Raw genomic sequence first — 24869 nt, forward strand, 5'->3', positions numbered from 1 at the left:
TAAAACTCAGGCTTGTATACTGGCAGCTACAGTTATTTTACTAAAGCTGAGAGGAAGAAGAGCCCTTGACAATGGAACTGGGAAGTGCCTGATTTGCAGGTTACTGACTTGTGTGCTATTCTTGGTTATTAGGCACACAGGCTCTGAAATCAAAATCTTGTTAAGTAAAATCAATCCTGCCATCATTACCACAGTATTTGAAGTGCAGCCAGATAAGCATTGCACAGGAACTCAAAGAGAAGCACAAAGAGCAGATGCAAAAGCAGGCAAGGGTGCTGGAGGGGAAAATCCAGGCTGCAAGTGGGGGGAATCTGGTGCCAACCAAGAGACCTGTAGCACCAGGTTCAGGAGATCCTGTTCTGAGGAGATTATTGGGATGGAGACCCCTGGAACTCTTCTGGTGAGGACTGGACTGAAAGGTTTGAAGATAAGAACAGAAAATTCCTGTCCACCCAACTGAAACAAAGGCACAGAAGGGGGATTTAAGAGGGATCACAACTGTAAGAAGGGAGTAACAGCAGGATTTTTGGTGACAGAAACTGGCCTAAAGTGTCTCAGATTTCCTGATTTGTACTGTTAGAGTCACTTGCATGCTGAAAAGGAAAGGCTTCCCCTATACCACCAGATACTGCTGGGTAAGTGCAGTAGGAACCACAGAAAAGGGAAGAATTGATATAGAATTGCCTCTGGAAATCAGCAAGCCTTCAGGACAGCAAGTCAATAAATTCACAAATTAATTAAATGAAAAGTATGAAACAAAAAGAGTGAAAATTGTAGCCAGTAGTTTCGTAACAAACAAAAGGCAACATCCTGCCACAACAAGAGGGTAATGTTAGCTAATTCAGACACTTTCTAGGTGTACTGAGGAGGTGGTTCACTATAACTTAATTACTGCTAGGAAAATAAAAACAAAAAGCATTATTAAATTCACACAAATCAAAGCAGTCCAGGGGAATCAGAATGAAAGAAGCATTGGCAGAATTTTTACATTGCCACCAGTCTGCTACAGGGAAGGTTCTTACAGGAAAATCAAGTATCATGATCATTACTTCTGCAGGATACTAGATTTTAAAATCATTGAGTAAATAAAACATTTAGATCACTGGTGAAGAACTGTAACAGTCAACACCACCCTCCACACCAATTTTTTTAAAATGTGGGCAAGATGAAAAGCCTAAAAAGTAATAGAAAAACAAATTGAAAACACTGTGGTCAAAAGACCAGTGAACAGGTTTAGTCCAGTGGTGTTTGAAGTTGGTGGTAAATCCTTGGGTATCCTAAAATAGATCAGTGAAATGGGACTGGATGAAAACAAATTAGAGGTAAGAGGTGTGGGAGTGTTTAACTAAAGGACACATCAAAAGGAAAGGAAAAAGGGTTAGAACATCAGACTCTGCACAAAGGAATGTTTGAAAAAATAAGATATAGCTGATGGCAGAGTCCAGTCACTCCAGATTTATAGTTACACACAAAGAACAGACATTCAATTTTATTTAACAAAGTACAGCTCACATTTACCAGGTTGGACTGCTCATTGGCTCACAAGTTTATTTCTTGTCATCTGACCATGTAATTTCATAATCTGTGTACTCTTTCTTCAGTATCTCTACAGTGACTGAGTGATCTGCTTTTCCATAGCCCTGCAAGACAGAACAAATTGGACATGGACATTAAGTCTTCAGAACCATTCAGTTCTTACCAACACAAGTTGTTCACGTGCAAATCAAAAGTTCTAAAAAAGTTACTCTTGCAGTATCATGTTTTATTTTTCTATTACCCTCTCCAACTCTTTCCCTTCCAAATCAAAATTCTACAAAATAAATGAAGTGGGGTCAAATAGAAAATGCATTTTTTACACAATTTCTCCAGCAGAAAGCTTGCTTTAAAATGTTCCCACTGCATTTATGGAATGTTGCTTTAAACCACAGGGATTGCATTGACCCAATTTGATGTGTGAGCATACAAACAGCTGATTTGGCTCAGCTGTGGGAAAGGGAATAAGCAAACAAGTGTGAGCACTGGAGCACTACTCTGGCCACTAAAGAAATCACAGTCTTCATGTTTTATTTATTTCCCATCCTGCCTTTGCTGATAATAGCACAATTTTAAGTATCTGTGCTCTTCAGCCATTGCAACTCCAAGGTAAGGTCAGATGACCCATGTGGTTTTTTGCCCTCATTTAAAAATCACTGGTCACAGTGTTACTGTTTCACTGAAATTTAAGGCAGTTGTGGTCAAAGTGGTCTCTCCATTATTGTCTTACATGATCAGAATCATCTTGATTTCTTATTTCAGAACTACACATAACAGTGCAGTACACTGATAGAAATCTGTGATTTACAGGTTATTTTTTCCCCATAATATTTCACATGGAAGTTTACTTAGAACACTGAAAAAAAGAGCCCAAGGTTGTATTATCAAACAAAACATACTGTTATTCATCAGTGATGGCTCCAAAGAGGAGCAGCTTAAATAAACAAGCATTTAAACTGAAAAGGTTAAAGCTGATGCATTATAAAATGTAAGCTTCTCAAAAAATAACAGATAATATAGTCAGTTGGAAAGCAACAGATCCATGGCTTGCCTTGGCAGCCACTTTGAAAACCTCATCCAGCCTTAAAAATAGCAGCACAGCTCCAGAAAAATGACTATTTCTCTGGTTTCACTAAAACACCAATGTACTTCTGTTTCAGAGTCTGACACCAAACCTTCAAGTCAAAAGAAAAATTAAACCTACATAATTAATATCTTAACTTTGACCTGGGACTGAGGTCATCTGAGCCCCAGGGTCTCTACCTGACAGAATCCCTCATGGTAATAAAACTGCTTTTAGCTGATGCTCCTCCATGAGCATCAAGGCACCAAAAGCAGAGAATAAAGTCTATTTCTCAGACTGCAAGAGTTGACCACTGCCTCTAACATTTAATTGGGCAGCTAGATTAATAATATAAGTTTTCTGCCCTAAAACGATAGATTAGAAAAACAATCTCACAAGTGAGACAGGCAAGAATGTTTAAAATGTGATGTAAATTGCCAAATGCCACCATGCTATCAACCAAAAATCCCAGAGCATCAGAGACAGAAGCATTTGAGGGAAAATGAGAGATGCACTTACTGTTGAGAGCCCAAATACCCTGATTTTCTTGTCTTTGCTATTATGTTCAATTTTCCCTCCTCCAAGGCACTTGCATTCATATCCCAGCTTTTCCATCTCGGGATTTACTTTTTCAAATATATGGTCTGCACAAGAAGAATGGTCAGAGACATTAGAACAGGAACTAGGCATTAAATAGACTAGAACTCATTTTTGTCTATCTTATTTCATCTATGAGGCAGGGAGGTTTCTCTTCAGAAGCATAGAAAAGCTGCAGTTGAAGTAGTTAAAGTTTTTTAGTTAGTTAGCATATATCGTTCTCCAAAATGAGGCTGATTGTGTCAGGAAAATTAATCCACAAACATTAGAGGTTTATTTATGTCCAAAAAGGAGACAGAGGAGTCCTATAACTTTGTCCTGTAACAACTTGAGAAACCCCATGGGAAATGTTCAAATGAAGGGACAGGTCATGGGCAATCTCCTTTTTATCCTAATTTTCCAGGAGCATTTCTCTCTTTCCCTTGAAAGGTACAGTTTTCCCCAGTCACCTAACAGACCCCTTTTCTAATGTGTACCCCCCCAACCTTTTATTTTTCCTTGTGTGCCTGTTCTTTTCCTGCAAATCCAGGGATTTAGCACAGTCTCGAGTGAGTAACAGTCCGTATCAATTAGCGGAATTCCATAGGAATTTATGGTTCCCCCTCACACTGCTTCTTTCACCTCTCACTATCTGCCCTTATCTACCACCAGGCCCGCGGCTTGCAAAGACACCTCATTCCTTTGAGCTGGCATATGACAGATATATTGCCCCAGTGCTCCTATCACACGGGGGACGCAGAAAGTGAGGAAAAGGGGACTTTTGAGCTATTGAGGCCAGGGCTCCCCGCTCCGCCTCAGACCCGCCGGGGTCCGGCGGCCGCGTCCCGCCGGGGGGGCCCCGCTGCCCGCTCGCCCCCGCGCCCCGTCACGCACTGTGGAACTCGGCCGCCTTGGTGCCGCGGACGATGTCCCGCTGCTCGCCGCTGCCCGGGCGCTGCAGGCGCACCAGGATGTACTTGAAGGTGCCCTCGGGGTCGATCTCCACCGCCCGCACGGCCGCCATGGCGCTGCCGCCGCGGGGGCGGGCAGGCGGCGGGGCGGGGCGGGCGCCATGGCGGCCGTGAGGCGGGGCGGGCTGAGGGCGGCGGCGGCCGTGAGGGGACGGGCTGAGGGCGGCCGTGCGGCTCCGGCTCCTTGAGGTGCCCGCTAATAAAAACGTGCCGAATTCGTTAAGTCAAGTTGCAAAGCTGCGCTTCTGCAAGAAGTGCCAAATCACTCTTGTCTTGGTAGCCACACACGGCCTGAAAAATAGCAGCACAGCATCTGCTTAAAAAGAAGTAAAGGACTATTTCTCTGGTTTCAATGAAACACCAAGGTGGTTCTGTTACAGTCTGACAACGCATCCCCAAGTCAAGAGAAGCGTTAAACCAATATAATTAATATTTTAACTTCTGACCTGGGACTGAGATCATCTGAGCCTCGGGGTCTCTACCTGACAGAAGGCTTCACAGCAATAAAACTCTGCTTTTACCTGATACTCCTCCGTGGCCATCAAACAAGGCACCAAAAGCAGAGAAATGAAGTTTTTTGCATAAACTACCAGAGCAGGAATTGCCTCTAACACTTAGAGTGCCCTTCAGGGAGCTCTTGTCCTGCATCCCTCCCTTTGCCACCGTGGATTCTTCTCCATTGTCCTCGAGCTGGGACTTTGTAGGCAGCACCTACAGGGCTGTGAAAAACGGCAATCACTTGTTTTTGAAATTTTAAAAGTTTAATAGTAGAAGAAGTTAGTTTTCTGCTGATAAGGGAGCAATAAATTCCCTTTCTCTGAAAGATTTAGGTGTCCTGTGGCTTCTGTCTGGTGCGAGTCCTTTCTTAAACAAATATCTTGCATAGCATAGTTTCTATTTTAGCATTATGTTATAATGTTAAAACTATATTTAATACACTACTTAAGAAAATGAATATAGCATAACTTTCTAGCATAATACAATATTCATTTTAATACTTGCGAAAAGCCAGTCATAAAATAGACATTTTTCACAGGACCAAGGCAAAGCAAAATGTTTGCATATTTTCTTTCAGTTTAAAGCCATCCCCTTTTGTTACCACTTCACTGAAGACTAAATCTGTAATATTTACCCAAAAAAAAAAAATAGTTGCTTTCATGCAGTGCTAAAGTAAGAGCAAAGTTTGTATCAAGTGTTTACACTAAAACCAGGGAAGTTTCATATTTGAAGACTAGACATTTTTTTAGAACTTCAAAACATCTGGCACTTCCACATAACTACATTTTAAATTACATTGTAGGTAATTTCTAACTAAACTGTTTTATTATTTTCAGGGATACAAATATTTAAGTTATTGTTGAAACTAATTTCTCCAACAATAATAGCTTTAAAATCTAAAGATGTTACTTGAATACTTTCTCTAAACACCCAAAATGCTATATAATTTAAAATATAACGAAAAACATCAGTAAAACAGAGGAAGAGTATATACCATCTAAATATAAATTTTTTAGTATTAGTATTTAGAAATAAGACAAAGGTAAATTTAAATTGGTGGCTAGTTAGGCTATTTTGAAATTCGTTACTTTACAATTAAAGCTGCTTCTTGAGCTACTTTACTCACTACAATGAACATTAATTTAAAAATTTTTCAAGTATTTTGTTAATTAAGAAAGTGTTGTTAGTTACCTTGTCTGTGCACAGAGCAACAGCAACCCCAAGAGGAAAAAAGCTCGTAGCCCCAGGGAGCTGAATCCTTACTAACTAAATTTTAAGGGGTTAAAAAGGTGTGAATGGCTTTAAGTAGAAACCAAGCTCCTGCCTCAGCTGTTTTGGATTTTCAAGGCAGGCAGAGAAAGTGATAAAATCTGTGCCTAGTGAGGATAATGAGGCTTAGAGAGTCTTGTGGAGTTGAGGTGCTTGCTTAGTCTAGCTAAAGGTCTGTAGGATTAGTGCTTTAAGTTATTTCCAGTAATCTAGGAAGGTTGTGGTTGGTTACTTTGTTTACCAATCTACCCTAATGTCTCATGTTCTGATTTATCCTGTGCTAGTGAAGCATTATGGAAGCTTGTTTCCATGAACTCTGTTTTTTCTTTTTCACTGGAATGGTTTCCTTCATTTCCTCAAGCACAGAAGTCTGTTGCGTGGCTGTGAAAACCTTTATTGCCCCATTTCAGTTATGATGCACGAAAGGAACTAGCAGCAAACAATAGTGGTGAGGATGAAAAAGGAAATACTTGTGGCATACTTTAGGAGCTAAACTTGAAAGGAATTTTCTCTCAACAAGGAGGACAGACATCAGGCTTCACCCTACACGAGTTTGAGCAGATAACTTTGTGATTTAGTAATAGTCCCAGCAGAGCTTTGTCCATTTCTCTGTAATGCTTCTCCCTTCCCAAGCACCCATTTTACCCAAGAGTATTTCTTATGCCACCCCAGGTATAGGAGCTTCCTGTTGGCTTTTAGGCTGCAGACAAAAATTCCCCGCTGCTGGTGGGAATTGTTGGTGCGTCACTTTGTGGGCCTCAGGGGTACAGAGAGGATGGCATGGGGTGACAGGGGTCTTCAGCCAGACACAGCCTGTCTCCAACAAAACTGCTCAAAGGGACTTTCCTTTTGTCCCGGGCTTGGCACTATTTTCTGAAAAAATTAATGTTTTTTTTTATTTATTTGGTCAAGCGACATCTTGTCTCTTTGCAGCAGAATCCTAAAAACCATTGTTTGGGTCTTGTTTTGCATTGCAGTTTGCAGGATTTGGATTGCACCCAAATGACTAAAATTGCTCTGTTTGTGTCCTTCCTACCATCAGATCCTGTGAGCCAGGAGTATCCTAATGCCAAAACATCTTCTTTTTTTAGCAATTTAAACTCTAAATGGCAAAGGACTAGAAAAGTAATGTTACTGGTTTGCAAAGCTGTTAACATCACACTCTGCTGCAGTGAAATTCAACATGAGATTCTCTCAAGCCATTGGATCAATCCAGGCTCCCAGAATCAGGAAAAGGGAAGCAATCACTTTGAATTCCAGGTGTATAAATTTCTCCTTTTATTGAGCTCTCTGACAGAGAGCACAAGATGTAAGGATACATTTAGCCCATGCCTGTATTACAGGAAAATATTAAGGAAAGGCTTTTGAAGTAGGTGCTTTCCATCACACGTAACCCTCACACACCAAAGAAAGTAAAATGAAGGCTAATGTTTAGCTGTACTTGCAAATTTATCTTTTATTCCAGAGTGTGAGTAACCCTGGGATTGATCAGAAGAATGCATAATACACTTGTGCAAAGGAAATGCATTGTTGTCAATTCTGCCATGGACATCAAAGATCACAGGTCTTCTTTGCTGCTTGTCCCATTCAGTTTAATAGGATTTATTAAAGATCCTTCTTCTACAGCTGTTGTTTAGCAGCTCCTCAGATTAGCAAAGGGGCCAGAACAAATGCAGGATAATAACATTATCTCTCTTGGGATTAACATCTTTGGCATGTGTGAGGTGCTTTTTCTGGACCCCTCATATTTTGCTTTGATAAATAATGATCTCTTTCAGAAACTGAACAAGATCTGGGGAAAACCAGGTTTTGTTCTGCTCCTCATAGGAGGCAGTTTTATAACCCCATTGCTCTGCTGGCTAAAAACCCCCTCTAATTTCTGGTCTACATTTACTCACAAAAGGTTTTTTTTTATCCATTTGGGTTTTTTTACCAGCTGTATCTGTCTATATACAGAAAACTTCTGAGCACCTTCTTTACTTTTCTGAGCCTTCCTAGCTGCTTCCTCTTCCCCAGGCTTAAACCTAAGTTTCTAATAGGCTTCTGGAGGGGTATTTCTTTAGAAGGGACCTCATGGCATGTATCTATTCCTTGAAAAGCCCGGATTTTCCTACCAGGAGGTGTCGTTCTCCTGGCTCTCCTTCTGAGTGATCATAAATATCACCAGCCTGTCACACGGTTGTTCATGTTTGAAGTGAGAGAACACAGGACATGCCCAGAATCTGTTGTATTTGCAGGGCATCCCCGACGAAGGCAGGAATGATGCATCTGACTTTATGTTCTCAGAAGGCTCATTTATTATTTTATTATACTATATTACATTAAAGAATACTATAGTACACAGAAAAGATACTTACTGAATGCTAAAAAGATAATAATGAAAACTCGTGACTCTCTCCAGAGTCCTGACGCAGCTTGGCCCTGATTGGCCAAAGAGTGAAAACAACTCACAGCAGAATCCAATGGAACAATCACCTGTGGGTAAACAATCTCCAACCACATTCCACATGAGCACAACACAGGAGAAACAATTGAGATTAGAATTGTTTTCCTTTTCTCTGAGGCTTCTCAGCTTCCCAGGAGAAAAGTCCTGTGCAAAGGGATTTTTTCAGAGAATGTGAATGCCACGCAGAACCCCCTTGTTCAATGAACATCTCTCTAGGTTTGTTTGCAAGGCTCTGCTGTCCTTTGGTTGTCCTTCCCTGCTCTCGCTGTCCATGCCTTGCACCATATGTTAGGGGCAGGATGGAAGCAGTGTGCAGGTGATGGTTCCTGAGGCCCAGCTGTTCCTTTGTGGTCTGCAGAGACAAACAGTGTGAATGAGCTGTTTAATTGATCAGAGTTCATTTATGTGGGATATGTGACATCCTGAATATCAGGACGGGCCTTTCAGCTGCCTTTCTTCAGGATAAGCTCACACATTTGCATTCATGGAGTAGAGATGTGAGGGGTTTTTGATTGGTAGATTTAGGGCTGGAGGCATTCAGTAGGGAAACCATGCCCTTCCTTTGTCATGGTACTGTGATTGCAGCTCCTAAGAAAAAATCAGATTGAAGATGATGGATGGGGAGTGTAATGGTATGAAGCCTTACTAGCATAATTCTGGATATCAATTGAAGTTATGTCCTTTGACTTAACCTTTAGATAAACCTTTGTCTTTGGCTCTAGAGGATATAGAGCATCTGCACTCCTAATTTACTTATCTTCAGGTGGGCATAAATCTGGATCTTTCATTTTATTTTGAGACTAGGGTAGCTTCCCCACTGTATTTATGTACCCCCATTGTGGGGATTTATATTAACTGTACTCTTAACTGAGTGTCTGAAGTGCCTGAAGTAAGAATGTTTTATGCCAGCCCAGTATTATTTTATAACTGGTAAATGGCAATTCCTTCTCTTCCTGCTGATACAATACCTGTTATGAAAGTGATATTATTTCTGTGGGCCAAATAACCAGACTCTGCTACTGATTGCAATCAGGTGACTGTAAATGATGGGTAAATGCCTATTGAAAAATGAGAAGGTAAACCACAACTAGTATGCACCAGGAAGGATAAATACAGAATCACAGAATCAATCATTTGTTTGGAAAAGCCTTGTAAGATCAGAATCCAAATAGAAACCTAACACTGCAAAATTCACCACTAAACCATGTCCCCAAGCACCTAAATATCTCCACCAGTTCCCTGGGTAGGCTGTTCAGTGCTTGACAACCCTTTATTAGCATTTAAGGATTATTAACATGGTCTGTTGGGTGGGGTACATGCTCAGCACTTGAGAAAATACACTTGGTGGATCTCTTCTTAGGCTCAAACATAAAAGTGCAACAATTTCAGGATAGGTGACAGATCATCTTTCCTGATGAGTCAAGAAATCTAAAAGTGTTGGAAGTGCAAAATCTTTGTTGGAAAAGTATTGTTTTCAAGCCCTAGAAATAAGGGAAGTCCTAATTTTCTTGGTAGCAGTTAACTGGAACGTTAAAAGGTCCTGTGGCGCCAGTTTGTTTGGGGTTTTCTTGTCTGGGAAGTGATAAAATTAAGTAATTTAACACAATTGCTTTCAATGTTAGTGATGAGTTCTTTAGTTCTTTGTTCTTGAAACAACAATTCTATGCAGCAATTAAAGTAGACTTCACTAATGATTCTGTGTTAAAGATACCTGTCCTAAAAAGTAATTAGCTATTCTGCTGATGGAAATAAATTTCTTTCTCTGAATAATTCATAGATGGTGTGGTTGTGGGAAAAAAAAAAGCTCCTGAAAGAATCCTTAATTTAAGGAGTCTTCTTGAACTCAAGAAGAACAGAATTCAACTTCTGTTCTCTCATGGTCTGTTGACTGAAAAAGTCAAAAGTGGGATGAATGATACACTTTGATGGCTGTTCTTGGGTCAAGTTTTACTCCTCAGTGCTGTGTGGTTGTTCCTTGTGCTTTGGTCTTCTGCCTTGAAGATTTCAGATACCCTGTGGCAAGTTCTCATACCACAGAATTCCATTAGTTTTGGTGATGGACCTTTCATGATTGTTGTATTTGTTATAATGAATGTTGTATTTAATGATTTAATGATTGCTCTTGACTACTGCTGTAGGTAAGGACTCAAATGTTAAATACTGTGTCCACTGATGTGTAAAAATGATGTACCTGAAGCTGAACTTGAGCACTGAAGAGAACAGACCTGAACCCTGGAATCCATAAACTGATGGTGAAATCCATTAGTAAGGAAGTGAAGCTGCTGCATCTTTTTCCTTTTTTTATAGCCTCTTCCTCCCGATACAGCAAATGAAGACTGGTGGGTCATGTCAGATATCCAGTGCTGCTGATAAGCTCACGTGCTCTCTGATAAGTTAACACAATATTTTAATGGAACAGAGCTAGGCAGGAGCTATGCAAAGAATCTGTAAAACAAAAACTGTATCTCATGATGACCACTTTTACAGCCTCAACCACCTACTTATCTCCTAATCCCAAAGCTTGCTCTCATTCCTCTCCCTTGCCAAAAGCTGTATCTGTGCTGTTCCTCAGAGCCAGCATCTCCTGTCAGTGTCACTTCTGGGACATCTCCCTGCTGAGACCATGGGGCTGTGGAACAGAGCTGGACAGTAAATGAACAGCCAGTGCATGCATTATATACTTATTCTTTCTATCTGTACCTGAAGGGTGGCAAGGCTGCAAGAGCTTCCCTGCCACAATTTCCAATGTGGCAGTCATATTTTCTGGAAAAATCCCTTTGCCCAAGATTCTTCTCCTGAGAAGCCTCAGAGAAAAAGGAAAACAATATTATCTCATTGCTTCTCCTGTGCTTTGCTGCTTTGGAATGTGGTTGGAGATTGTTTATCCAACAGGTGATTGTTTCATTGGTTTCATGTGAATTGTTTTGACTTAATGGCCAATTATGGTCAAGCTGTGTCAAGGCTCTGGAAAGAGTCACGAGTTTTCATTGTTATCTTTTTATCCTTCTGTCTGTGTCCTTTCTGTATTCTTTAGTATAGTTTAGTATAGCATTCTTTAATATAATATAGTATCATAAAATAATAAATTAGCCTTCTAAGAACATGGAATCAGATTCATCATTCCTCCCTTCATCTAGGAACCCCGCAAATACAATATTCCAACAGTGAAATTAAAAAGAATCAAGTTCTGCATGGGATCAGTCCCACTTGCAGGCAGCCAGTGTGTGATGTTAAGGCCAGTCCTACTTTTATCTTGGCTCGAGGTGTGAGTTGTTTCCTCTCCTCATTGGTTCTGTTTCATGTTTCAATGCTCTGAATCACACCTGGCCAGTGCAAGTGAACCCCAGCCTCAGGTTGAATTCTTCAATGTGTATTTTTGCCTATTTGGAGGAAATTGAGCACTATGAGTCACATCAGAATTCCCGAAATGAGAAGTGGAGATAAGATTTTCTGACTCCTGGGGTTCCACTCCAGACAGAGTGGAGACTGCCTTAGGCAGCCTTGAGAAATTCCAATGTCTTTGTCCTGCCTTTGTAGCTGTTGCATTGCCTACCTTATTCACACTTAATCAGACACAGAGGCTGAGGGATGAGTATGTTTTCAGAAATTATCTTTTCTTCCCATCTGGACCTCAGGGAAAACTTGTGCTTTAAACCCTTTGTCTCTTAATTTCTAAAGAATTAAGTGTTGCAAGCTCCTCTCCAAACAGGAAACACCTTCACTACTGGCACTAGAACTCCTTTTCCCCCCTCCAGCCTGGCTAAATCTCTTACTTTTCCTCTCCTAGTATTACTGTGGGTGAAGCTGGAGGTTTTTCCACTATTTTAAAATTTCAAGTGGTTCTATGACTCTTTACCATGGGACAAAAGTCCATTATGCAAAGCACTTTGAAATAAATACTTATCAAGTGTTTTAATTTAGGAATGACAAAATTATCTTCTGGGAGAGATGGAACAGGATTACTCAGAGGCACTTAAAGCTCTCTTTTTGTCTGTTGATATGTAAATGCAGATGCAATATTGTAGATAAAGAACCAGTCTTTAAAAAGGACGTGGGAAATTAATCTCTGTCTTTTTCTATATATACTAATGTACATCTATATACTCTGTTTACCTGGGATCCCACCACATTCTGTATTTGTCTTGGATTTGTGATTTCTTCAAGTCCAACAGAGTTTCAGATAAAGCAAAATGAATTTTCACTGCATTAAATTTTCTTGAGATACTGATGGAGATACTAAAAAAATTATTCTCAAACAAAAATTCAGAATTTCCCAACAGAAAGGCATTTTCTACAAAACCCATGCCACAAACCCCATGTTTTAGCAATTCATGGCCTCTGGAAAACTTTTAATTGAAAGTTTGTCCTAAAAATCAATCCACCACTACTTGTTATGCACCAAGTGGATGTGAATCTTTGTTGATCACGTGCCTCCTAAGTCCTCTAAAACACCTTTTGGATTTTAGAAGTTTGTAAAGATTTCTTTCCTCCAGCACCCCTTTTTACAGTGGGGTGGGAATAGAAGAGTTCTCTTGGACAGACAGGGCTCTTTGAAAATCTGCCCTTTGAGTAGTGATTCCATCCCTTGTGTGCTCATTTTATGGTGATTTCAGCTAAGCATTGTTTCACTTGTTTCCTCATAAGAATGTCTCATGGGACGATATAAAAAATCTTAATTATAACAAACCACAGTGCACTATTGTTTCTTTATTACTGACAGAGCCTTGAGGCACAAGCCAGGTTGATCTGCCAGGAACAGATCAATCACATCAATGTCAGCTGTTCTTGACAGCCTAGCTGATTTTTCAATGGTTTTCTTTAACATTTTTCAATGTTCTAGCGTCTTTTCTAGGTGCTCACATGGAAGGCCCGGCTTCTAATTACCTTGATCTTCTTTTCTCAGATACAGAGCGGCAATATTTGCTTCTTGTCCACCTTTTTACACCTTCTTGCTCATTCTCAAAGTTAATTACTGAGGGTTTGGATCTTTTAACTGTAGCTTGATTGGTTGTAACCAACCTAAACAGTCTTCACTCCCTAATCCAACCTGTTCTCTTTTCCCACACTACTGCAGTGAATATTAACTTTCCTTGATATACAAAGAAATAACATTTGACATGTTCTCTGTCAATTGCTGTCCTTTAAATGGCAGACCTGGCTGGATTTTATTTGTTTTATTCCTAATATGTTTATATAGCCCTTTCTTACCCCTTATGTTTCATGGTGGCCTCCTAAGTGAACCTTTCAACTGGAAAATTAGCTGTGGCTACATAATTGTCAGTGCACCTCTGTTTGTAAGGGAAAAGAGGTGATCTGGAGTGTTCCCTATAAAAAGCTGGGCCATCACTTGTGCAAATGAAATTCTGGAGTGTATAGGAACAGGAAGTGTTCAACATTTCTAAAAACTTGTTAGAGTCTCCTGTTTTTCTGGCAGAGAGGAATTGTATTAATTTTAAGGAACTACATCTGTAGCATAAGAAGAGAGCCACAGCTTCATCCAGCTCTGTACAGCACAAGAAACAAGGATCTTACATTCCCAAATCAACTGGCAAAGGATTAAAAAAGCATGAATATGAAATAACTTTGAGAAGAGAATAAATAAGTAACACAGAAATCAGAAATGGCATTTTTAGCTTGATTATCTCCAGTTCAACCTAAGAAACTGTATCACAGGTATTTTCCCTGAAATATAAATGTAGTTTAGCATCCAGTATAAGCTTTAGCTCATAGGAATCCCAGTCCCCCTGAAATTTTTAAGTGCCTTTGACTTTTAATAATGAGGTTTTAACTTCTATTGTGGGGTTTTGAGAATGATTTTCAGGCTTTCTTTTTTTCTGAAAATTTTGCCTTCATCTTCCAGTACCTTATAGGGAAATAAGAATATAATCAGTGGATAGCAGAATTCCCTGGGAAAAACCAAAAAGAGCCCCGTGGCAATGATGCACAAGGGAATACAGCCAACAAAAAGAAACAAGTCTTTTTTTAGGCTGGAGTTTTTACAAGCACATTGCTTGTAAGCTTGGTGTTTTGTTATTTTTTGTGGGGCTTTCTTTATCTGCTGCAGACAAGAGGTCTCAGACAGCCCCTGCAAAGGAAGACTGCTTTAAACTATGAAATAAGCCCTTCCTTCCTCCGGAGATTCCACTGGCAAATGAATTCTGATGAAGTTTCCTCAGAGCTCTCTTCAGAGTTTCTGCCATGACAAGGATGAGTGCTTACCAGTAGGAAGCTCATTAAATGACTTGGGAAAGGGAATCTCCAGGAAAAGGCGTAGCATTTTCTGCCTTTAGGTGTCTGGGAGCATAAAAATTCTCCTGGAGTTGTCTATAAATTTTCTGTGCATACAGTTGTAACAGGCTGATCAATGTTTAAGACAATTTAAAAAAAAAAAAAAAAAAAAAAAAACAAAAACCTGCCCTATCAAGACTGATTAACATTAGTTTGTAGTAGAATAATGTTAAAATTAGGCTCTGCTGCATAATGTGCTGTACAGGTGCATTAAAATGTGAGCTGCTGTCTGTGTCCTTCAGGTAGTAAAGCTTCCTAGCAGAGAAGGGCTGGCAAACAGGACGAGTTTTCATTGCCAGTTTGAGGCTAAATAAACAGCAGCCCTGATCTGATGCTGCCTGGAAGCCTCAGGCTGTCTGGTACTTCTAAGCAAGGCTTGCTCAGAGCAGCCAAAAGCTAACCTCAGCTTCCCAGAGTTTCTTGATTGTCCATTTGTGTTTCTAGCTCTGTTAGGAAGTGTTCCTGTGAATATTTGTAGGCAGAGGAACACTTTCTAGCAGGTGTGAACGCCTGCTAGGAAGTGTTCCTCTGCCTACAAATATTCAGTGAGTTGTTTTTAATCCTCAGTCTCTTCAGTAAATGACTTGCTTCCTAAGACTTTGTTGCAATTTCCAGTCAACTCTCCAGACTTGTTAGTAACTGAGGCTGTTTTAGAATATACTCTTTATTCCATGCTCTTTTCTGAGATAATTTCTTAGATTGGCGGAGATCTTTGGCTATTTGGCAGTTCTTTATTTTTTGTGAAAAAATTGGGTGATACCATTGATGTTAGTTTGGAATCCACAAGCCATTGATTTTTATTCTGTAAGAACAGGCTGAGACTCCAGAATCAGAGCTCCAACATGCCCTGTATAAACTCATAGTATGCTTTACAGGTATGAATTAGGTGCTACCCTGTGCCCTCCTATTGCTGCCAGCACTTGTTGAGTCCTTTGCACGTTCAGCCTCATTAAATCCCATCCATAACAGTGAAGCTTTATGCAGCAGTATAATTAATTAGGGTATACACAATAAATGTGCATTAATTCCTAGGGTATTGCCTTGTCCATATTATATTATATTATATTATATTATATTATATTATATTATATTATATTATATTATATTATGCACCTGTTCAGGTGCTGTAACTCTGTTGAGATCAGGACATTGAAGATTATGGCCCAAGGACTCTTCGAAGCAAGGTCCACGTTTCAAGCTTGACTGCTACAAGTGAACCTGGATTGTGAAGAGTTTCAGCAATCCTGGGGCTGACAAACCTGACCACAAATGAGAGCTCTACACAGCTGAGATCCATAAGGAAGGGCTTGTTCTGTGCTGCAGTTCCCATTTTTATCCAGCTTGGTTAACCAGCTTGGAGTGTTGGTGCCTTTCCTACCGACATATCAGAACTGACGCCTCCTTACTGCAAAACATTATGCCAGGTGAAATATTGGAATCTGCTTATTCATGCATTTAATTCCATCTAATTGTCCTTCTCCTCCTCCTTGATATCCTGGAATTGTGTGTTTCTGTCAGTAAAAGTTGGTCATGTGGCACTTGGCACTCTGTCAGCACAGTGTCTCTCTGGGAGGGTTAATCTGGCAAGGGGAAACATCCGTCCTGACGTGTGGGAGGCCCAGATCCTGGGATTTTCCAAGAAATTGTTTTCCATGCGGAATTTCCCGTCTCGTGGCGGGCAGGCTGGTTGAGGGAATAAAAGGCAGAGCATTTGAGAGTCCAGACACTTGGAGCTGAACTTGATTTTCAAGGCTGAGTTCATCCACTTAGCCACAGTCTCTGGAAAGCAGCGCAGAGGAATTCTGTCACCAGGACACTGCAGCTACAAAATGTGAGTAGAAATGGTCTCTGCTATTCTGTTTCACTGCCCACCTAAAGGAGAACTGGAAATCTGTGTTCATCTTCCTTAAAAGCTGCTTACATTTTAAAGTATCTTGATATTAAAAACAGTTTTTAAATGAATAATTTGTGGAAATCCTACTTGTATAAAAGTACGTAGCAAAAATTGCATGACAGTAGTTTATATGGATTTTTGACTCATTTGTTTTTTACAAATGTGTTTCTTTGATTTCTCATAGCCATCTGCTTGAAAGATAGAGAAAACTCTCAGAAACATGATTTGCTTGCAGTTCCTTTCTCTTCTTACCTATGGTAAGTGTGTATTTCTCTGTGTAGAAAATAGGTGGTATGGCAATATTAGTGTGACTGTTCTCTTTGAGCTCAGCATCAAAGAGAATTTTTGAACCTGCCCTAATTAACTTGAGGCTGTGTTCACACAGAAGAACCTCTGGATGCAATGGCACATTTTCCCTGCTTGCCTGTCAAAGCCATAATTGGCTCCTATAGTCTCAAAGCTTTGTTTGATCAGAAGTCAAGTACAGGCTGAAGTCCTGTACTTGAAGCTGACTTGCCTGGTTTGAAGCTTGCCAGGTGATTGTTTATAAAATAATTACCACTAGTTTTTATTTGTCAGATACTGACAAATTTGCAGTATTTATAGAGCTTAAATGTCCTCTTCTAGAGAGAGAGGAGGGGAGAAGTCAGACACCAACTTTTGGATATCTTCTCATTCTAGGACTTACAGTGCTGCAGGGGGTGAATGGGTGGACATACCATTATTCAGACACAAACATGACCTACAGGGAAGCAGAGCTGTGGTGCAGAAAGAAGTATACTAACCTGGTTGCCATCCAGAACAAGGAGGAAATCAAGCATCTCAATGCCTTCTTACCCTTCAATCCGGGTTACTACTGGATTGGAATCAGAAAAGTTAATGGTGTGTGGACCTGGACTGGAACTAACAAGGAACTGACAGAAGAAGCAAGAAACTGGGCTTCAGGGGAGCCAAATGGCAAAGGGAACAACGAGGACTGTGTTGAGATCTACATCAAAAGAGGGAAGGATGATGGCAAATGGAATGATGAGCAGTGTGAGAAGAAGAAGGTCGCCTTGTGCTACACAGGTACAGAGTGATAAAGGTCACTCCAGTGTGACCCTGGGGAGCTGAGGTGGTGGCTGGGATGAGTTGTTTAACTTCATCTAATATTTACCTCAGAACAAGTGGTCTTGGAGTTTCCAGCCAGCAGAATCCTTTTACTGTAAGCTAGTCTGTAAAAGGTGTGCATTTCAGAAATTCTGCTGTGAAGTGACAGGATAATCCTAAATACCAAACCCTCTGATTTTCTTTTGCTATACAAAGAACTTGTTTAGTGTCAGAAAGATAAACAAAGTGCTACGCAGGTTTTCTTAGTGGCTGTTGTTGATTCTTTCATAATTTTCTTTATTCTTTTTTTTTTCCAGCTTCTTGCAACCCATCTCTCTGCAGTGGCCATGGAGAATGCATAGAGACTATCAACAACCACACCTGCCATTGCAACCCTGGCTTCTATGGGCCTGAATGCGAGTTTGGTAAGATTATTTCATCCTGCTTTTTGACTAATTCATGCTAGTTAGTGTTCAGTTTGGCTTCTTGATTTACCTGCTCAGCCAAAGAGACTGACTGTGTACCTTCTTGTGCTTCTTTAAGTTAAGAGTTGTGATCCACTAAAGAAACCTAATCATGGGAGCCTTGAGTGCCACCATCCATTGGGGGACTTCAGCTACAACTCATCCTGCAAAGTGCAGTGTGAGGAGGGCTATGAGCTGACTGCACTGGAGTCTGTCCACTGTACCTCTTCTGGGATCTGGTCTGCCCCCCTTGCAGCATGCAAAGGTGAGCTTGTACCTGCACTGCACACCTCAGGCAGTAGGTACAAATGGAACTTGGGTCAATGCCTCTGTAGCACATTATGTGGTGTAGCTGCTATTTTATTTCAGCACAGAGGTTTCTGGTCCTGAGGAGGTGAAATGAGTAGGATGAATGTTCTTGGCCTTGTTCCTTGCAGGGAAAGACTTTTCCAACTCTTAGGTGGAAACAGGGAATTGAGATGACCTAGCTGTGAGACTGCTCTCAACAGGCCAGTTACTCCTGACTGTAGGAATCATTTTCTAAGGTGTTTGGCTTAGAATGAGATATTTTTCTAAGCAAATAAAAGCAACAAAGGTCACTCAGCAAAGTAGGGAAATTTTGGATTGTAAATAGTCGGTGTCATGAGCTGCAGATGAATTAACAGTCTTGCCTGAAGACCCAGTTTCTCATTTCAAAATATTTCTCCTTCTGCTTTCTGAGATGGTGGCAAAGTAGACCCCTTTCTAAATCTGCTCCTGTTTAGTGGATGTGTTGCTAAGTTTCGGAAAAGAAAAAAAAAACTTTTAATGGTTTGTTGCAAGCTAAGCTCTGTGCTGTCTCTTGTGCCTTTCAGCTGTGACCTGTCCTGCCTTGGAAATGCCTGCCCACGGGGCTGTGAACTGCTCCCATCCCTCTGTGCAGCTCACCTGGGGAACCACCTGCGAGTTCACCTGTGAGGAGGGATTTACCCTGACAGGACCAGCTACACTGCAGTGCGGCTCTTCAGGGGCCTGGGACAGGCAGCAGCCAACGTGTGCAGGTAATTTCCTTTGCTCGGCGAGCCCCCAGGGCTGCCAGCCCTGCCGTGGTGCTGTCCTGAAGCTCCTGTGCTGATGGCTGTGTGCTCCCTGTGCTGCAGCTGTGCGGTGCGAGGCTGTCCCGCGGCCAGCAGAAGGCTCGGTGAGCTGTGACCACGCTCCTGCAGAGCTCACCTCCGGCTCCCGCTGTGATTTCCAGTGCGCCGAGGGGTTTGTGCTGGAGGGCTCACCCAGCACGGAGTGCACGGCACAGGGACAGTGGTCCGAGCCGGTGCCCAAGTGCAAAGGTAAGACTTGCTGGGTTGGAAGCCATCGATTAAAGCTGAAAGAATCTGAAAAGACTTTCTCAATCAGTTGTAATCAAAGAGTAGCATTCATCCCCACCACTTTTTTTGAGCAGATCCCAAGGTGGGGTCATTTATCCTCGTATATTAGTGAGGAAACAGCAGTGCAGGGTGACAAACAACGCTCTGGGGCAGTGTCCCCAACACACACAATAACACGCCATAACAGTGGAGTGTTCTGGCAGGGATTCTTTATTCCCTTAACCCCAAATGGGAGCAAGTGTCAGTTTATGCAGTCTAGGGTGGAGAATAATCTGGAGCCATTCCCAGGATGACTTGTAGGCTTTGGGTGCAGATTTAAGGGTTCTGGCTGCACTGTGCAACCTGCTGAAATCTCTGTTTGTGAGACACTGAAGGGAGGTATGATGGCTCTGTAGGGGACAGCTCCAGGCAGGGCATGTCTTCTTGCCAGCTCCTAGAGGCATGTTTTTTCATTCTGACCTACTCCAAGCTAAGCTCTGTGCTGTCTCTTGTGCCTTTCAGCTGTGACCTGTCCTGCCTTGGAAATGCCTGCCCACGGGACTGTGAACTGCTCCCATCCCTCGGTGCAGCTCACCTGGGGAACCACCTGCGAGTTCACCTGTGAGGAGGGATTTACCCTGACAGGACCAGCTACACTGCAGTGCGGCTCTTCAGGGGCCTGGGACAGGCAGCAGCCAACGTGTGCAGGTAATTTCCTTTGCTCGGCGAGCCCCCAGGGCTGCCAGCCCTGCCGTGGTGCTGTCCTGAAGCTCCTGTGCTGATGGCTGTGTGCTCCCTGTGCTGCAGCTGTGCGGTGCGAGGCTGTCCCGCGGCCAGCAGAAGGCTCGGTGAGCTGTGACCACGCTCCTGCAGAGCTCACCTCCGGCTCCCGCTGTGATTTCCAGTGCGCCGAGGGGTTTGTGCTGGAGGGCTCACCCAGCACGGAGTGCACGGCACAGGGACAGTGGTCCGAGCCGGTGCCCAAGTGCAAAGGTAAGGCTGTTGGAAATTGCAGTTTTCTGGTCACTGGGGAACACACAGAAATCCATATTCCTGTAGGGCCCTGGCTCCAAACTAAACTCTGCTCCAATATTTTCAGCTGTGCCTCATGGCTCTGAGCAGCTCCCATCCCAAAGTCAAATGAAAATAAATTTGAAAATTTATTGTACATCTTTGTAAATTTGCAAATAAATTGTACATCTACTAGTGCAAAAAACTGAGCCAAAGACAGGAAAGCCCTTAGTTGTGCAAGCAAACCATGGGAAATTATATAGGAATTGCACTATTTGTTTGCTTGGAACCTCTTGATTTTTTTTCTTGCATACTTCATTGCTCTACAGCAGGAATAACCATATCTTCTTGTGTTTCAGTCATACAGTGTGAACCACTGAGCTCTCCTGAGAAAGGCTCCATGGATTGCTCCCACAGGGCTGGGATGTTCACCTACAACACCTCCTGCCACTTCAGCTGCCTTGAAGGATGGAGTCTCAATGGCTCTCGTGTTCTCCAGTGCAGCCACTCAGGAAACTGGAGTGCCAGCCTGCCCACATGTGAAGGTATTTTGCCTGTGAGCAGCCACAGGGAGGTGGCACTGTGTTTTTAGTCAGATGAGGTGTGGAAGGGTGGTAGTGGTGGTAATAACAACCAGTGAGCTAGAACATGTAGAGAAGTCCATGAATTCAAAATCCCAACAAAATCACTCATGCTTGAAAATAGAAGAGGGGAAAATCCTAAAAGATCTTGGTGGAAAATGTTGATTTCTTATATATAAAAAAACCCTGCAACCAGATTTTAGTTCTTTCTGTTTGATTTTTAAACAAAATATTCCTCACTATGGGCTTTTTTCCATGTGAATAGAGAAAAAAAGCATTTCTAGACAAACAGAACCTTGTGGGAAAATCTGCACTCATAAATCTGGTCCTTAGTGGAAAATTTTATAGGTTTTTTGATTTGGTGTGATTGTTTCTTGGATGGACTCCTCAGCCAAAAGACCTCACAGAGCTTTTCTCTCAGAGGCTTCAGTTTCAAAGGACAGAAGCTCAGCCTTGCCTTCTCATTCAAGGCAGTAAGAGCTCTGTCACTGCCCTCAGCTGGAGCACCCCTGGCCTGCCTGGAATGCTTTTGCTTGAGGTCCTAAAAGCTCAATTCCACTTTAACTTGCTTGAACAGAATTTAAATCCTTGAATAATTTCATTGATCTCAGCAGGATTACTCAAAGAGAAAGATAGCACACAGGGAGTTAAAATATGAACTGCAACATTAAAAATAAGAGAAGCACAAATTGCTGTGCAAGGCTGGAAGTTAGAAACAGACCCTGGTGTAGGGAGCTTCTTGCCTTGCCATTTTGGCAATGGATGGGGTAATTTTTAGTATTCAGCTTTTTACCTTGTGTACAGGAACTATCCTGTTTCAGCAAGAGAAAACTTCAGTGTTACAAGCTGCACTTCTGGTTCCTCTTGAAGAGCATAAGGAAAGGGGAGAAGGAGAGAGGGCTTCAAAGACCACCTGTGCCCCTTGATCTCACTGAAATCTTTTCATCCTTTCAGCCTCTGACCAAGCCAGCTACATCTCTGTGGGCATAGCAGCCACTTCTGCCTCTCTGCTGTCCACAGCATCATTCCTCCTTTGGCTTGCACGGCGCTTCCGGAGAAAAGGTGAGCACTTGCTCTGGCTCCACTGCTTTATTTATCTTCCTGAAAAGTTTTCAGTGGAAAAAAAACAAACAAACAAACAAAAAAAACCCCAAAAAAACCCAAAACCTCCAGAGCACTACACCTTGCTTGTTGAAAAAGTGGTAATTCCCATACTTAGATAAATTCCAAAATTGTTTTCAAGAACCCTCCATGTATGCCATGTTTGGCTTTTGAGTGGACGTCTGAAAAAGGAAAAAAATAGTCGACCCCAAATATTTAGACAACAAGAATTAGGGCTTTTGTCTTGAAATACTAATACCTTTTTTTATTCTTCTTGCAGCAAAGAAGTTTATTCCTTTCAGGTAAGTTGTGTCTCAAAAAAGCAACATGAAAAAACCACTGCCATCACTTTGCTAAATCCATTTGATAAAAACCTTTGTCACTAAAGTGCTTTTCAATTTTGTTTCATAGGAACTGGCAGGAAACAGCCAGTGAAGGTAGTTTCCAAAGTGCTGGCGAGAATGTCTAACTCAGGTGCTTCAGGTAAGCACATGTGATGGCTTCACTCACAAATTCTCTTCCTTTTAATCACACAAGCAATCAATCAGAGCTGCTAATTGCTGTACAGTTGCTGACACAGCAATATGTGCTTTGGGACACCTAATATGCATCTTGGCATTGCGTGGCAGTTCCTAACAAGACTGATGGATTTATTGCTGTAGTTGGTTGTTCAGCTCCTGAAGGATGGTTGTGCTTAGCATCCTGTCCAGCTGCAAATGGCATTAGGAACACTTTTGTGCAGTTCTGCTACCTGCTGCATACAAAATTCCTCTGAGATGAGAGCAAACACAAATCTCTGCCAGTTTTCTGATTTATGGAGGAATTTTGTTCTCTCCGCAGGAATTCCAGCCACCTTCACTTACATCTCAGATTTCTGGAAAATGAAACTGCCTGCAAATCAGCAGCTGTCCAGATGTTTTTACCTTTTGCTGACAAGACGATTGACCTTGTGTATGATTCAGAAATCTTGAACTCAAGCTGTCTGGTATTTCCATTGAAGACAAACACAGAACTCTGGCCCTGTGGCCAAATCCTGCCTACATTCAGCCATGCAGTTACCCTGAACTGGGAGCTTGCCATCTCCTGTCCAGGTGGTGAGTAAACAGTGCTGCCTAAAAAGGAGGCTGGTTCCTCCTCTGCTCCGCTCAAAGGTACCGAGGTGAGGTGAAGTCATGCATTATTTCACATCACTTACTACCCTGCTGGAAGTGTTTCCTCTGGAGTCACAGGGGTTATGCTTGCAGAAAAAGAAGAATCAGGATGGAAAAATATTCACTGAGCAGCTTTGAAACTGTTGATCTGGTTTGTGGAAGTCAGTTTATTTTCAGATGTCCTAGTCAATAGATATGCCTGCAGTGATATGGGCAATTATTTGGATTTCTGCTGCATATCCCAGAAAACTTAGATGCCTTTTTAAAAAAATATAACAGCACTAGGAACCATAGTGCTTACACAGTGTACTCTGGTTTCTGAACACAGCAGGAAGATCTGAAATTCTCATCCCTGTGGGATTCTGTACCGTAATATGTGTATATACATATGTATTTATTTGAGCAGCTTTTACTGTGGATATTTCTGTGCTCTTAACTGTACATGTGTTGTAAAATACTTGTTCTTGAGTAGGTCTTTGGCTGTTGATCAGTTGATCAGAATTTATTTGAAACTAAACTGGAAGTGTTTGTAAGGATTGCATGCCTGCATAATGTTTACAAATGAAATGGAAGATTGAGATTTGTATGTTTATGTATTGAAAGTATGGGGTTTTTTTAGCTGTTAAAAGTCTTCAAATGAGACTCTCTTTTAATTTATGTTTAAGTTATGATTATAAATTAAAAATCTCTCATTTAACCTGATATGTATTGTCCTATTTGTAACATTTTTTAAATAAAATGTTTTCAATTTAACACTACCTATTTGTAAACGTGAATAATTTAAATTATTTGGGTCAGCCCTGTGACTTCTGACTTCAACAGAAGATTGTGAGGCTAGGGAAAATACTGGCTAAAAGCAAGGCTGTCCATTACTGGAGAATCACAGAAGCACTGGGGTGGAAGAGACCTTTAAGATCATCAAGTCTGACCCATGCCCTAACATCAGCTCAATTAAACCACGGCACTGAGTGCCACAACCAATCCTTTTTTAACCACATCCAGGGATGGTGACTCCACCTCCTCCCAGGGCAGACCATTCCAGTACTTTATCACTCTTTCAATAAAAAAAACCCTTTTTCTTAAGATCCAACCTAAATTTCCTGCGAAGCTTCCCATATTTCCATAGCAGCCAGCAGATGGGGCTGACTGCCTGGGACTGGCACAGCCAGAGCCGATCCCAAAGCAGCATTCCCAGTCTGAAAGGGAGGAGGAAGGACCTGGGCCATGTCCCAGGTGCCCGGGCCAGGCAGGTGCAGGAGGGAGAGAAGAGCAGGAGGAGAAGCAAGCAGTGATCTTGGTACATCACTAACAGCACAAACCCCAGGATTTTTGCAGCCCTCTCTGCTGGGGAGTTGAAAGAGTTGTCACGGGTCTACAGCTGAAAGGACAGCTCTGACTGCTGCCTTGGGACCTCCACCCACCCTGGGCTGGGCTGCAGCCAAACACGGTGCCATGGCTGCTGCTGGGGAGGTGCCACTGGTGGCCAGACACTGCTGGGGTCACCCTTTGCCAGCCCCTGAGATAACCAGGTGTTATGGTTTTGGATGGGAGACATTTAAAGAAGTGATATAAAACTTTTAGCTGCTAGAAA

The 24869-nt window shown here is 41.9% G+C and overlaps 2 protein-coding genes across 3 annotated transcripts; one reads left to right on the forward strand and one right to left on the reverse strand.

Annotated features, from left to right (window-relative positions):
• Nucleotides 1-1455: 1455 nt before the first annotated feature.
• On the reverse strand, nt 1456-5973 carry LOC135304774 (14 kDa phosphohistidine phosphatase-like). 2 transcript variants are annotated; one of them, XM_064427590.1, is made up of 5 exons: nt 5833-5973; nt 4590-4862; nt 4067-4434; nt 3116-3240; nt 1456-1640 (listed from the first exon to the last, which is right to left on the reverse strand). In XM_064427590.1, exons 3-5 carry the CDS (start codon nt 4194-4196, stop codon nt 1548-1550), a joined length of 348 nt encoding a protein of 115 aa, XP_064283660.1. In that variant the 5' UTR covers nt 4197-4434; nt 4590-4862; nt 5833-5973; the 3' UTR covers nt 1456-1547. The 2 variants fall into 2 exon arrangements, with proteins under 2 accessions (XP_064283660.1, XP_064283661.1); XM_064427591.1 differs by lacking the exon at nt 4590-4862 and having other exon boundaries at nt 5833-5907.
• Nucleotides 5974-16081: 10108 nt separating this feature from the next.
• On the forward strand, nt 16082-23980 carry SELE (selectin E). Its single transcript, XM_064427592.1, has 14 exons — nt 16082-16475; nt 16723-16795; nt 17220-17606; nt 17945-18052; nt 18171-18356; nt 18946-19131; nt 19231-19416; nt 19957-20142; nt 20242-20427; nt 20805-20990; nt 21981-22088; nt 22408-22429; nt 22539-22610; nt 22968-23980. Exons 2-13 carry the CDS (start codon nt 16759-16761, stop codon nt 22594-22596), a joined length of 1836 nt encoding a protein of 611 aa, XP_064283662.1. The 5' UTR covers nt 16082-16475; nt 16723-16758; the 3' UTR covers nt 22597-22610; nt 22968-23980.
• The last annotated feature ends 889 nt before the right edge of the window (nt 23981-24869 follow it).

Source organism: Passer domesticus, chromosome 7 (assembly GCF_036417665.1).
Source record: "Passer domesticus isolate bPasDom1 chromosome 7, bPasDom1.hap1, whole genome shotgun sequence".
NCBI lineage: Eukaryota > Metazoa > Chordata > Aves > Passeriformes > Passeridae > Passer > Passer domesticus.